This window comes from Ruditapes philippinarum, unplaced genomic scaffold, assembly GCF_026571515.1.
Source record: "Ruditapes philippinarum isolate M1 unplaced genomic scaffold, ASM2657151v2 ctg617_1_1_1_1, whole genome shotgun sequence".
Classification (NCBI taxonomy): Eukaryota; Metazoa; Mollusca; class Bivalvia; order Venerida; family Veneridae; genus Ruditapes; species Ruditapes philippinarum.
Genome location: NW_026859650.1, coordinates 779,427 through 795,002, shown reverse-complemented (window position 1 = coordinate 795,002; position 15,576 = coordinate 779,427). Strand labels below are relative to the sequence as shown.

The 15,576-nt window shown below is 32.4% G+C and overlaps 2 protein-coding genes across 2 annotated transcripts; one reads left to right on the top strand and one right to left on the bottom strand.

Annotated features, from left to right (window-relative positions):
* The first annotated feature begins 4,444 nt into the window (after positions 1–4,444).
* Positions 4,445–6,434, top strand: LOC132757380 (uncharacterized). Its single transcript, XM_060748649.1, has 3 exons — positions 4,445–4,803; positions 5,318–5,497; positions 5,999–6,434. Exons 1-3 carry the CDS (start codon positions 4,467–4,469, stop codon positions 6,352–6,354), a joined length of 873 nt encoding a protein of 290 aa, XP_060604632.1. The 5' UTR covers positions 4,445–4,466; the 3' UTR covers positions 6,355–6,434.
* A 960-nt stretch (positions 6,435–7,394) lies between these two features.
* LOC132757382 (protein crumbs-like) lies at positions 7,395–15,102 on the bottom strand. Its single transcript, XM_060748652.1, has 8 exons — positions 15,033–15,102; positions 14,410–14,564; positions 13,487–13,619; positions 12,719–12,841; positions 11,970–12,098; positions 11,038–11,148; positions 9,400–9,576; positions 7,395–7,793 (listed from the first exon to the last, which is right to left on the bottom strand). Exons 1-8 carry the CDS (start codon positions 15,100–15,102, stop codon positions 7,450–7,452), a joined length of 1,242 nt encoding a protein of 413 aa, XP_060604635.1. The 3' UTR covers positions 7,395–7,449.
* Positions 15,103–15,576: the final 474 nt, after the last annotated feature.

Below are 15,576 nucleotides of genomic sequence, written 5' to 3'. Positions count from 1 at the left end.
TTGCTTTTACAACTAGGAATTACATAAAAGTGATTATTTCTGACTTAAGCCCTACTGTAAAACTCTTCTTTTTTTAAAAAGAAATTACGATTCTCATCCGGATTCCTAAACAAATGTCCGCATTTGTTGACTTCGAACAACGATTTCAAGCTTTACATATAATATACGAGCAAATCCTCATGATACTTTGAAAATAATTATGTTAGCTTAAGAAAATTAAACAATATCTGGTTTTGGAAAAAAAATGACAAATAAATTATCATTGGTGTTGTTGCCTAACTCTACGGTTGCTTGCTAACTCATTGTAAGGTTGCTTGGGAGAACAAATAAAAATGTGTACGGTTGCTTGAGAGCCAGCTTTTTATAATTTCTCGTTAATTTATTTATTTCAGCTATTGTAAATTTTTTTACAAAATGTATCTAAAATTACATAAAACTGCGTTTATACATGTCAATGTTTTGAAAATGGGAAAATTCACCAACATTGTACAGCTAATTGATGTAATGATTTGCATTAGAGAACTGTACATATTTGTTTATGGAATGTCCATTTGCATAAATTCAAAGTGTGTGTTTTGTTTGTTTGTTTATTTTTTGGGTTTAATTTTTGACTGCTGTCAATGTTTACATAATGTGCTGTAAAAAACGAAGTTTGTGCCTGAAAGCCGCCATAGTCCAATAGTTAAATGGTCAGAAGTAAAGATATAGTTTATTTTGAACAATAAGCTGTGTATGAAATTTTCTTTTATCTGTGACATATATAAAATGTCACTAAAGGTTAATTCCAAAACGTAGGTAAATGCAACTGACATTTAATTGATTGATTGATTTTCTGTCTCATCAATGTACACACTGTAACAGTGGCTGGCATTCCTAAAGAAATGTCCGCAATTGTTGAAATTTGAATTATACAGTGAAATAATGCACTTTTAATCCAAATTGATGACTTGGTTACATATAAAATAAGACTGCATACATACATCATTTATCTACATGCCAACATTGAAATATGAGGCACATTCTTCAACATTTAAATTCAATATTACGACAGAGGTCCAATAAATGAAAACAACGAGTTATCAAATAAGAATCTACCTGTAGCAAAACTGAATAAAAGTATATTAATTCAAGCATTTTATACTAACATAATAAGTAAGTGTAAGTAAATGTGAATATTAAAATTATACTTGGAAAAGTTAATGTCAACTCAAGAAAATCAAGTCCCTTCTTAATATAGTCCTGCTAGTAGACCCTACCATCTATGCTAATTGAATTAATATATATAACCGTCAAATGTTGCTAAACCTGTTTTGCACTGATTCAGAGGAAAAATTATTCAACATTATTTCGATTACGTATGAGGGGAATTTGTTGCTACGATTTTAGCATGTGCATTTTGTACAGGTTCTTTAAACTATATGACACACGTTTACCAAAATCATAACTTTTTCAAAGGATCTTCGCGTGTTGTCCCCTTTCAAAATTCCGTTTTATTTAGTTCCGCCCAATTTTCTCGTTTAGGGCACTCGCTTTTTACTACTTGGGGACCATACGCCGCTTTTCATAGAATGGCACGGAAGTGTCACATTGAAGGTTCCATGATAACCGCCGTATGAACACATCTGAGGATGTTTCTAAATTCAAAATTTTACTATTTCATGTTTAAATGTTGAATTCTGCTTCAGCCGGTGCTAAGGGGCGTGGACGTGGGCGTGGACTTTCAAGTACCGTCCATGATTAGGCTCAATCAAACCGAGCCTGCAACATTTTCAATTTTGTCGTGTTGGGCTTTCTTTAGGGATTCTGTATTTATCTATTTTGTTGAAAAATATTTTAATAGTGGACACTTTTTATTCATAATAATTATAATAATTGTTTACAAGTTTTCTTTCAAACAAGTCGTCTAGTGATCAAAAAAAAGCAAACAATATTGCAAGCGACCCTACAGTGACCTCGCTAGCAACCGGACGACTTGTTTTTCAGATTATGCAAGCAACCGTACAGTGAGAAAACCTCAACGGTAGCAATTTCAGTAACGAAGATGTTCTCTTCAAATATTCCCTGATTTTCTGTTACATTGATAGTTATTCTTTAAAGGGTCAAGATTTGCACGGATATTACATGTAAATATTCTAAGTTGTTGCTTTAAGACGACAGAATATATTTTTGAGAAATCAAAGAGAGAAATCGTAATGTTTTAAAAAAAATAGGTTTTGCCACACACAAAAAACACCGGGCCGGAAAAAAATTTGATTCGTGTAAGACCCGCTGATTAGAAATAAAAAAAATGTTCAATTATCTATCTTAAATGGTAACTGAACTTTTTTACCTTAAGTCTACCGTCGCGTCGCTCGCTAGCGGAAGTTGTAGCGGGCACTGGAGTGTACACTACATGAGAATATGTTACAAAGGAATAACAACACACTTTGCTTACTGTCCGGTGTAAAATAGATATCCCTATTTTGACCGCACAACTGTTTGTTGTCATCTTAATGTTGCTACATTCTTGCTCTTATAAGAAAATTTATTATTCAATACTTTATCATTTCAAATTAAATACTGATGTAAGACGATGTAAGAGACTTTGTATTAATTATTATCTGCTATGAATTGGCACAATCGTTATGCAGATCCTAACAAATATGATGTTTGTAATAAACAAGGTAATTACTTAAATCTTGGCGACCATTTTTGATGTTGACTGATTAGCTTTTCTTTAAGATATAGATTGTTCAGTTCTGTACACATATAGCTTTCAAATGTGACTTAATATACTACAAGATTCAGTTTTGTTACAACGATTATGCTACAGTGATTCGTCTCTTTATGTGTTTAGTTAATGGCGTTTGTTATATCTTTATCACTATCAAAAGTATGAACATAAATTAACTAAAACAGTGGCAAATTAAATTTAAAATTGAAGTTTATGTTAAATATCTATGGTTAAGAAATATAGTGTTACATGGATTTCAACATTTATTTTATTCGGGGGTGTTCAAATATGAATGCAACAAGGCCAATATCTCGCTTTTAACCAAGTGTTACACGAACTATGCACATGTATCGCATAGATTGTTGTGTAAGCTCTCAATTGATACAATACATGTGTAAATCAGTTCAGTCTAGCTTTGACATTAGCTCGTTTAACGCTATCCACTCGTGAATACTAAAGCTAAAATGGTTGGGAAAAGGTCACCTTTCACTGACCAAATACGGTCCCATACAAAGAACCGCTGTATTCTTGGTATACAGGCGAAAAACATATTTAATGAAATATGTCGTGTTTATGGGAATAATGAACTTTCGTTTTCATATGTCACACGGTGGTGTAATAAATTTAAAATTGGTGTGATTAGTAAAAGTTGCACCTCATGCACACCGTCCGAAGACTGCAACTTCGCCAGAAATGATTGAAAAAGTAAAGGATTTGATTGCTACTGATGTAAGATTTACAACTATGCATATAGATAAATGCGTTGATATCTCTGTAGGAGTTGGTCATGTTATTCTCTGATGTGATTTAAAAATGAGAAGGATAAGTGCCAGATGAATTCCCCATCTCTTTACATAAGAGCAAAAGCCTGCTCGGGTAAGAATCTCCAAACAACTTTTAAACAGTTCCCTAAATACAACAATCGATCTTTTGCAAAATTCATCATTGGCGAGGAGTGGGTTAACTTTTATTGGTCCAAGAGAAAGATACATAACAAAATATGGGTAACCAAAGGAAGTAAGAGACCTTGCATAGCTATTCAAATTGTCGTACCAAAGGGTAAATCTGTAAATGCCAAGTTTTACAAAGGCAAGGTCCTTCATAAATTAAGAAATATTTCAAAAATCGTCGACCAGCAATGGTCGACATGGTGCCAGGTTGTTGCATAAAAATGCTTCGTCACACAAAGCGGCCATTGAACAAGAATATCAGAAACAAGAAAAGGTTGTCGAGCTTCCTCACCCTCCTTATTCGCCAGAGCTTGCCCCTTGTGACTTTTTCCTTTTTCCGAGGCTCAAAAAACACCTTGCTGGAAGAAAATATCAAACGCGAAAAAATCTCGGTTCGGCTATTTTCCAGTGTCTGAATAGTATACCTCGAAAAGATAATGAAAACGCATTGAAAAATTGGATTAAAATACCAAAACTTAATATATCACATGGTGATGAGTATCTCGAAGGATTGGGATAGTTTATATGCACTTCTGAAAATTGACCCAGTTGCATTCATATTTGAATATCCCTCGTATCTAGGTATATTGCAATATCGCCAACCTTGTATATAAAGGCAGATTGCTCATTGTGTATATTTAGGCAGACTACTGTGTAACAGTTAAAAGTTTCAGATTTTTTCAATTTTATTATGCACCTGTATTTTTAAGTGAAACATGTCATGCTTTAATGTAGCCTTAAGCATATCGCACACTTTCATCATCTTTTGTTTTCAAGAAAACTGTTCCAAAACACCACGCATCATGAATTTCACCTATGAACATCTCAACATGTCTGTAACAGACAAGAAAACAGAATATGACAATTGTTCCTTATTATGTGGGAGGTCGGGGTCCGTTGTTGCTCGAGTAAATGACAGTACTCTTCAACAGCGTCAGTTTGATAAAATACAAAATGTGAAGCTATGGGTAAATAACTCTGACAGCCATGTAATGTCAAGGCGGTGCCATATATCGAACCATGAATACATGTTAGAGATGAGTAATTGCAGTCGAAAGTTTAAATGTCTTTGCCAGAAAGAAGGTTACAGCGCAGGATCTGAAGAAAACAAAACTAATCCAAATAAAAATAACATATCAGGTAATCTTTTTAACAAAAAATGATTAACTTCTAAAACATTCCTTGCTTTGTCGACATTTGATATTCTCGTCATGTTTGTTGAAGTGATCTGAGGTTATTTTATCTTCTATCGAATATATGGTATATAAAAAAACATAAAAACATTTAATTCAATACAAATAGTAGACAATTTTTCAGGATAATCAGTAGAATTTTAGAATAAGTGTCATTATGCTCATCTTTTTATTAGATTTAATTTTTGTTGTCAAGATGAATTAAATAAATATTTCAAAAGATTGACTATTCTAATAGAGATTGACCAATAATTGGTGTTTAGAAATGTTAAGTATTGAATTTAAAAATTGTCTTAGCTAAAGAAGCACTGTCCCATTCTTTTCATCCACTGCGTGTGCAAAGTAAGTTATTGAATATTTACTAAAAGAAAAATATAAATGTGGCAAAATGTAAACTTATTTTTACCTTTACCTTAACTCTCAACATTCACACTTTAATGGAACTTTGGTTTGCATTACAGAATTTAGCTGGGTCGTAGGTGGTGACAGGCAGTTCTTTGTCTACAACGTTAACCTAACTTTTCGAAACGCTGCTGAAAACTGCAAGAAGCTTGAGGCTGCAATCGTCTCTTTTTCTAACCCTAGCGAGTACATATTGTTACCAAGGAACAAACCTCTAAGAGGAAAATATTGGGTTGGAGGTAAAACAGACTCACATTCATTTTTTGATTCATATTTTCTTTTCAGTATGTAAGGCCCTTGTTGTATATAACATTGTTATAAGTACACGGAGTATTTGAATGCGCTACATACTTATTGAACACATTACCAATTTTCTCATGTTTTTACCATTTAAATTTTAAATTTTATATAACATTTTAAGAGAAAGTGTTTTCAAATGGCAAATTTTGATATAAGGAGATCCATCATATTTTAAGATGGGTTTTTTAATGGCAATTCATCATATCTATTCAACATCAAAATATGTTTATGCTTCGTTTATTTGTAGTTGTTTAGTTTGGTCCGTTGATAAGCTGCTTTTCTAGGCTCTAGAATAATTAAAATATCATAGCGTGGGAAGACCTTTTTTGTCATTGTAAGAGAAAAAAAAGCAGACAATAAATTCATAATTTTAATAAATGTTCAGAATTTATATATTTAGACCCTATTTTAATGCAAATTAATGGTAAATATATTTACAGAATGTTCAAAGCCTACAAACAACAAGTGTCTGACGTTAGAGGTCGTTGAGGTCGGAGGTCATACATCCCTCTATTCCACATTGTCTGAGGTGAAACAATACAGTATATGTAGCCGGGTCGCCAATGCATCGGAAGTCTTGAACCATCCTTCTTTTGTTAAAATGATTAAAAATATGACCATCGATACTCACCAGACGACAAAAATGGCGCGAAAATTAAATTGCGCGCGAGATGAAAGAACCTCAGCGAAAGCCATCGGAGCTATCGTCGGAACAGGTGTTATTGCAGTCGTCGGAAGTTTGTTAGTTTTAAGTGACATACGACGCATATATTATTTCATTGTCAGACGGATGTAAGTTCAGGACCCGGTTGGAGTATTTAGACATGACGGGACGGCAAATATTTTTTTTTCAATATTCATGTACCATTGATGAAGATCTTATTTGTGTGCAAAATTTAGATCGTTCGCTCACTCCGTTTTTCCGTTATGGTTTGATTGCGACAAATGACCAAATTAGAAATCCATTGTACTCAAATGTGGCTAATAACCAATCGGTAGATTTATAATTTGATATATATTTCCTGGTGTCAAGTTGCATTTTTGAATTATCCTTCAAGAACAAAATCAATCAAACCGAGTCGGGTCTGATTTTTTTCATCTTATATTCAATTTGTTAGTTTCCTTTGCTTCCGAGGGATCACCCCTTTTCCAGATTTTTATTTCATTCAGGCAACATAACATGACAATGGGAGGATTGTTCAAACCAGGTTGGGGTTGTTATTCATGCGCCAAAATTTACAAAAAGTAAACCATAGATCAAATCTTACTTTCTGATAATTTAAGTAATAATTTTATTAGTCAATTATGTTTTTACTTTCTTCTTTTCTTAACAAATGTAAACGTCACAGTTTGGACAGTCTTATCCATATATGCATGAATATATATGTATAGGGATCTTTTAGATACCTTTTTTAGAATGCAGCAATGCTTTTGCTATTAAAACAAATTTGTCTTTGGAAGTGTTAATTTCGTTAGATAAATTTATTGTGCGGTAAAATAATTACTTTTTATACACATTCTATTCAATTCAATTTTCAATTTCAATTTTTTACAAAATGCACAAGTCCCACAATAGCGGGAAACATCAGCAGTATACATACATGAACATATACAAATACATAATGGAAAACGGCTATATTACATTCTTAGGATGATAGTAATATAAAGTTACAAACACAACAACTGACAAACATTCATATATTTACAAAGGCACAAATTAAAGAGCTATCTTTATGAACGTTAAAACATTTCTGGAAAAATAAATATAATAATGAGTTTTGTAATGCTCCTGTATTTTGTCAACACCTGTCAAAAATACATATCTTTGTCATTTTATTTTGTTATTTTATCTTTTTATTACTGATATACATAATTCTCATACCATGCACTTTCAGTTTTGTTTCCTTGAACAGGATTTACATCTGCTCCAGTTAATATCTGCTAATATCACTAAACCAACACAACCACAAATGAATAGGATTCCTACGGCGCCAACAAACTTAGTACTCAATCTGTTATCTTGAACGGAAATTAATTTCCGCTGTGCTTTATTCGTCATTTTAGCATTAACCGTCATATTGTTCAACAGTTTTACAAATTCTGCATTTTCTTTTATCATTGTGGCATTGGCAATACGGCCGCATATAAATGAGTTTCTGGATTCACAGGGTTCAATTCTTAGACTGCGACTATTGTGAACCATAGAGAAACAAACACATTTGTCTCCAAGAGCACCTGTTAAAATATAAATGAGTTATATCTGAGAACGCTAAATCTTATGTTAAACAGTATAGATAGTTCCTAATTTTTACAATATTTACCTCCCTTGCCAAAAGTGGCAGCCATTTTGGGGATCAAAGTTCTATATAATATAAGGGACAAAATAGTGCAAAATTAATATAAACCGATGATTAACAGGGATTGTTAGTTTCTTTAATACATATGTTACAAACTGTTAATGTAGCACCAATATGTAAAATATTTTTATCAGTTTTTATGAAGATGATAGAAATTAAGCATAATTATGATATATTTGTAATGACCCCCAAAATGGCGACCAGGGGAGGTAATAATTACTATATAATAAGCAACTATGGTATTTTCATATATTATTCCTTCACATACTTTAGATGAAAGCGTTTAGAATTGATCATGTTTTCAGATTATTTTTGGCATTAAAGCTACATACATCCAGATGAGCAAAAAAATAAAGAAAGAAAATCAACTTTGAAAACAATGTACTAGGATTTTAAAAAAAGTAAAAATATTCACAATTTAAGTAATGATTTACATGTTATATGCAATAAATGGCTGATTTTTTAGTATGTATCCCCATATTTCTGCTGCGTGAGTAACGCAGTAACGGTAATTTTTTCGTATTTTGACCTTTATTTTTGGTAATTTACGTAGATTAAAAGCTTGCAATCTGTTGATTATTTTCTTTGTTCACTTGAAAATATTTTACTTTTAATAATATTTTGATAATCTTAATGAAAATTAGCATGAATCTTGATGCATGCTTCTTTAAATTGAACAAGGCATCCTTGTAAATAATTATTAAATACTTTAACACTGCCGTTGTAAAATATAATATGGTACTTTCATACTTTAGTTACATTCAATAACGTTCTATCATAAATGACAGGATATACAACAGTGTCTTTTTAGGGAAAATAGGTAAGATATTGCAGGTATTGTATTTTTCCCTGCTTGGTGTTTACGTTTAAGTCATATGGCGACTTTTCAGCTTTACTGGTGGATAAAGAAGCCCTCAGATGCCCTTCCGTGCATTATTTCAGGAACGAACGGCCACCTGAGTAGAACCACCCACGGGGTTCCGTAAGCTAGCACATAAAAGAATCCTGTCGGGATTCGAACTCACAGCAGTGAGGGGCAATCTGTTTGAAGCCAAAGACATTGACCATTCAGCCACGGACGCCAGATATTGTATGAAAATGCCAAACATAAACTTTTCAAGCGCACTCAAGACCTTATTTTTTCAATATGAATTATATGATTCCAATAGATATAGACTTTGTCATACCACCGGTGACCTAAATGTCTACCTCTAAACTCAGGGATCATGAGTTCGAGCTCTACTCGGTCACGACATTGTCATAATGTTACCAGTACAGATATGTTCAAAAAAGAAAACAAGAAAATGACTGATATACCAGTAAGTTGCAATGACGTATTTGAAATACATCTAAGATAAGCACATCAAATTTAAAGTAAAACAATATTTCCAGATAACTTTATGTGGAAATAAATATGAAAAAATTATTGACATAAATATTAATTAAATTTATGATAATTAATTTTTCACATATTTTACACTTACTTCCAATCCAGTATGTCGTATCAGTCAGTCTCAGAACGTTGCTCAAGTTGAAATATTGTAGAGGGTTTGTATACGACAAAAGGCTTGCACTTAATGTAATGCAATGTTTGACTGCCATATCATATTCAATCGGTGTTTCCACAACACAGACTTGTTTATCACCTATCGACACCCAATCTTTAATGTGAGCAAAACAAATACAATTTTAGAGGTACTCGTTCATTATTTGTTTTTACATATAACCCTAAATCTACTGAATTTATGTCATGAATTTAAATTTGGAACAGGCCTTTCAATGAATGTTTAAAGGCCAATAATGCCTCAGAAATGCTGTCAATTTTATTACTTAAAATCAGTTTTCAAAAATACTCATAGCCATTTAAATGAGTTATCTTCCGCTACTTCTGCTCTGTTTGCAATCAGAATAATAATAGTGTATTAGTATTATGTATGAAAGCTATAAAACAGACATGAGACCCAACACGCTGTAAGATATGAATTACTTTAAGACACATTAAGCCTTAATATGATTTCAGCCTCGCCATAACAAAACCAACATAATACGTTTGCGACCAGCATGGAGCCAAACCAGCCTGTGCATCCGCGCAGTCTGATCAGGATTTTACAACCCTATAACAAGTAGAGGAACTGATAGCGAACAGTATGGATTCTGGTCAGACTGCGCGGATTTTTATTTCTGACACCTATTACAGTTTCCAAAATGTTACTAATTGGCCGTGTATATGACCAATTTTTTAGTGATTTAGTATTTTGTATGAAAGTCATACTTTGTTTACATTTTGTTAGCTTTAGGGCAAATCATTGCACATTCAGTGCTTCTGTCCTTAATTGTTAATATTTATTATGCTCTAAATTCATCGTTAATAAATAACTAAACACATGTTTGACCTTTCCAAAGAATTGAAACAAAATGACGGAAAGAGTTTTCAAAAAAGATTTACCAACTTCCTTCTCAATCCGTAAATTTTCTTTTTATGTACTTTATTATGTAAATGTGTGGATTGTAAATAAAATATTGTTTAAACTAAAATGAAATATGTATATTGTGCCTTGAATGTAGTTCATTATCAAAAATAGAAAAAAAAAACTGTTTGTTTGTTTGTTTCATTTTACGCCTTTTTGCAACAGTATTTCAGTCATATAGGCGGGTAGTTTCTTAACCATTGTTCCTGGAGAGTTACACCAGTACTTGACTACCTTCCTCCGCGCTAAACTACCAAAGTATCTCCCGGGGATCGAACCCACGCCGGAGAGGTAACTAGATTACCACTCGACCACGGAGGCTGACTGCACGAACAAATGAAATAGCATAAAAATATTAATGTTTATCCAGCACTGCTAATTTAATTGTGTAATTGCCAGGAAAAAAATGTATTCAAGATGCATTTACCAGTAAAATGTTTAATTCATTCACTGATTTTTTTTATTTGAACTAAATAAGCAAGGTCGAAACGTGATATGTGCTGGATAAATCAAACTATTTTGTAAATGAAAATGTTGAAATTACCATTTATTTAAATAAGCAAGGTCGAAACATGCTATAATGGATAAATCAAAATTATTTTATAAATGATTATGTATTATTGATAGCAAGTAATGTATTTATTGAACAATTACCATTCGCTGTTGTTGCTGATGTTGCGGCAGACAACATTTTACCGGAAGTAGATTCTGTAACTGTGTCTGACGTAGAAGATGACGTCAGTTTTGCAATTGATGTCGTCTTTACTTAAAATAAATGTGAGCTTTAGTGAGTGAGAACTATATATTATACTCAAATTTGATATGTTAAAGGAACTCCACTGAGGTCTAAAAAAATGAATTTCTTACATAGATCAGCTGGGACACTAAAGACTGAAGATTTGAAAGAAATAGTTAAGGAATATACATACTCTGAATAACAACGAAAATCGTAATTTTGTTTCAATTCTTAGCCAATTTGAGTAAAAAGCATTACAACTCTTTTCAATTTTGGATCATTTTTCACAATTTAGATAATTGTTCCTGAAAAACGGAGTGAGCAAATAATCTGAAATTTTGGACACAAGTTATCGGTCTACCCCTTTATCAAATTAAACATTAATCTCGAAAATTCATTTTCAGTCCTGTCATGTCATAAACCCTCAGTGGAGTTCCTTTAAGATACGGATAATTCCTATACAGTACTTATGGATAAACAAAATACACTATAGAATAAATACATAGTGTCATTAAAAAAGCAGTTTTTAGAGAAAGTACCAAATTAACTTAACAATTAATAGGGAATCTATTTTTCCAAACATAATTTGTGCATTTTCTTACTCTCAGGCATATTCAGTAAGAATTTTCCTAGATTTCAATGAATTTCTGGAATAAAAGTATTTTACATAGAGATAAGGAGCATAGAGTAGCATTAAAGTAATTCTATAATTAGATTTTACTATTTAAGGGTCATCTTTAAGTAATCATAAAGCATGATTGAAAAAAAAAGCATTTAAATGTATTATATTGTTTTGTATCGTATTACATATAGGGCAAAAATCTTTTGTCAGGACAATATCTGAAAATACCTTGGTATAAGCAGCCTTGATAGTTTGAAGTTGTTGGAGTTATTCCACTCTCAAGGCACCGAAATCCGTCCAGGACATCTATACACGTCGCTTTGTTGTTACAAGGATTCGAGAGGCACTCATTAATACCTTAGTAATTGAAAAAAAACATGCATTAACAAATTATTCAATAGTTGAAGAACATTCATACATAATCCAGAAATATATAGACATATTTTGAACAGGTAAGTGATTTTACTTTGTACAGTATTACTGGCATAAAGGGTCACCTTAGTAGAACCATCGACGTTCCGAACGCTACCTATATCTGAGCCGCGTCACGACAAAACCAACATAATGGGTTTGCGATCAGCATGGATCCAGACCAGCCTGCGCATCCGCGCAGTCTGATCAGGATCCATGCTGTTCGCTATCAGTTTCTCTACTTGTAATAGGGAATTTGTAAGCAAACAGCATGAATTCTGATCAAACTGCGCGGATGCGCAGGCTGGTCTGGATCCATGCTGGTCGCAAACGCATTACGTTGGTTTTGTCATGACGCGGCTCAATTATGTATAATACAACGACGCTTACGGGGCTCGAACCTACATAAGTGCGAGGCAAATGTTTGAACTACCCAGCCAATGAAAACTGATGAACATTTAGGAACCGGGTATTCATCAAGATTATCAACATCTATTTTAGTTACGCTGACTGTACTACTTTTTATTCGCAACGAGTATAAAGTGAACAACAGAAGTTATAAATACCTTTGTCCTCGTCGCAGAAACCACCTGACCATTTGCTATTGCAGTCACAAGAGTATTTTTGCGGTCTGTCTTTGAAGACTTTGAAACAGTGTGGGCCAAATGAACAATAATGTAAATGGCATGCTATAAGATAATAGAGAATCGTACTAATAAGTAACACATATTACAACATTTTGCAAACACAATTACATTTTTTTCACGACAATGAATATCTTAAAGATAATTTGTTCCGAGGACTGTTACCAAGCTAAAAATCTTAAATAGACTTGCCCATCTTTTCAATCTGAACATAACCATTAATCATTTTTCGGGAAAATTTCAAAATATTTTTTCGACTGAATAGCAAACACAGATGTGCCGACTGACTCGGTCTACATGGCTTTATGGGTAGAATTTGATGCTGACAGCAGACTTAATGTAAATGAAGCTTGACAGCATCAAGTCAAATTATCTTTATTATCAATATCATCATTATCAATATCGTCTTTATCAATACAATCATTATCAACATCATTAATATCAAAATCATTATTGTCAGTATTATCATTATGAATATCAACATTATCAATATCATCATTATCAATACTGCTTTCTTTATTTTCGTCATATTCAGTAACTTATCCTCACAATTCACATTATAATACCATTGTGTGTGTTGACGTTTGAAACTTTTAAAACTTTTTTCTAAGCTATACTTGTGTTGCTGGTGGTTTTACAGCTGCTGCCTGCTGTAAAGAGAATAAAAAATATCTAGAAAAATATACATACAGCCAGTAGTATATACTGATACGCTATCAGGTCCTCCACATTTCTCACATCTATTTCCAGGACATTCTGTATGACAAGCAACACTTCTTACCGCTGGTTGCAGACTGTTTCCACAAGAACACACAAAACCATTCTGTTACGTTGATAATGAAAAAAATGGATACCATTTATTGAAATATATTATCGAAAGCTCTCTTTTCTTAATTTCATTTGTTACATATAGAATCGGAGGGAAGCTGGTTCAATCCTCCGGCGAAGCCACATTGCTCCGTGACAACTGATCTTGGAAATTTAGGAAATTGACTCTAAAGGTCATTTGTCTCTCACCCCTGGATCATAAATCGTAAAGGATTAGTAGTGACCGAGCAGAGAAATTGGTAATGACTGGTTAGTTACCTAGACGGATACACCGCCGAGATATAACCAACGCACATATAACCAAAATATTTTTTTTAAAATGGCGTAAAAACAAAGCATCATAAAAAGTATTGTCATAAAAAGCTTTTTTAGGATAAATAATAAAATAATTTTAACAATGACCCGGTGTTCACAGTTTATATTACCCTTAACCGGTTAAATACATATTTACAAATGACGAGGATTTTATGATTCTTATTGAAAAGTATGACATTCACATAATTCATATAAAATGGTATGATATTTAATATTGAATGGTATAATCTGCATATAAAATGGTATGATATGCATATAAAATGGTATGATATTCATATAAAATGGTAGGATATTCGTATAATTCCTATAAAATGGTATGATATTAATGTGAAATGTTACGATATTAATATAAAATGGTAAGATATTCATAAAATATCGTATGATGTTCGTATAAAATGGTATACTGAAAAAGACAACGTTTTTGTCATCGTATTTTATATAATGATGTTTGAATACAAATTAAAACTGACCTTTGTTCCAGCATACATATAGTTACTAACTTGACAGTATGCTTTGCACGCATTTCCCGTATTGTCCTTAAAATTTATTTTCTGACCCCCTTGCATGATTCCATTTTGGTCCTCAAAGCACCCAATATACCCTGATGGTGTGTCCGTATAAACGACTGAAAAGTATAACAAATAAACATACGTGCATTTTGATAGAAGTTGTTAAAAATGCTAAAGTGAAAAAATGTTGTTTTTTTCCAGAAAGTGATCCTGTGTTGGTAAGTAAGAGATACATGGTCCACTATTGCGAATCTATATATTGCAGATTATGAATTGTTGTAAAACAAAATATTATTGTCCATCATATAAATGTTCATATTGAATCATTAAGAACTTTTATCAACGTTTTGTCCAAAGTAGACCAATCCACTTTAATAACAAATAAACAAAACGTATTGTATTCATTCAATTTTACCGAAACTCTTTTATTTTAGTACAATAATTGCGATTTATTGGTCAAGTCATGGAAGGTACAAGTGAAAATCTACCTTCAGAATAAATGAAACCGTTATTTTTTTTTATTTATTCTACTTATAAAATGAGATGACTTTAAAATAACAGGTTGAATAAAAGTTGGAACGTACTTTCAGAAAAGCTTGAGCCACGTAAAATGGCAAGTAAAGTAAAATAATTTAATATATTCCTAATATCCATGTTTGATCCAAAAACTTTAGCATAGTGAGTCAATGTTCCACTTGCCTTTTGCTGTCATTTTATTTCTAAGCTTTTATAAAGTATGATAGATATTTCTTCGTTTACTTCAGTTTTTTTCAGTATTGTCATTATTTACCGCATATGAATTTATCCTGAGGGTAATAAACTCTTTTATTTCATTAAATGATACAAAGGGTGAATTTGACAAATATTCAAATATTTGAACATCGCGTTTGATCATGGATGTCTAATTTTCAGGACTCTTTTCTCGATAGATCGTTACTTGACCACAGTTAATTAGATTTAATGTCAACAAAATTAATTTTTGTTTATACCTGGACCAACACTCGTTTACTTTGTTCCTAAATAATCGTAAAATTGATAAGGTTTAGTACTTGAATACAGGCATGATGAATTTGTAGCAGCCAAGGATATAGGTGAAAATGTTCATTTTAAAGATAAGAAAAAAAAGTT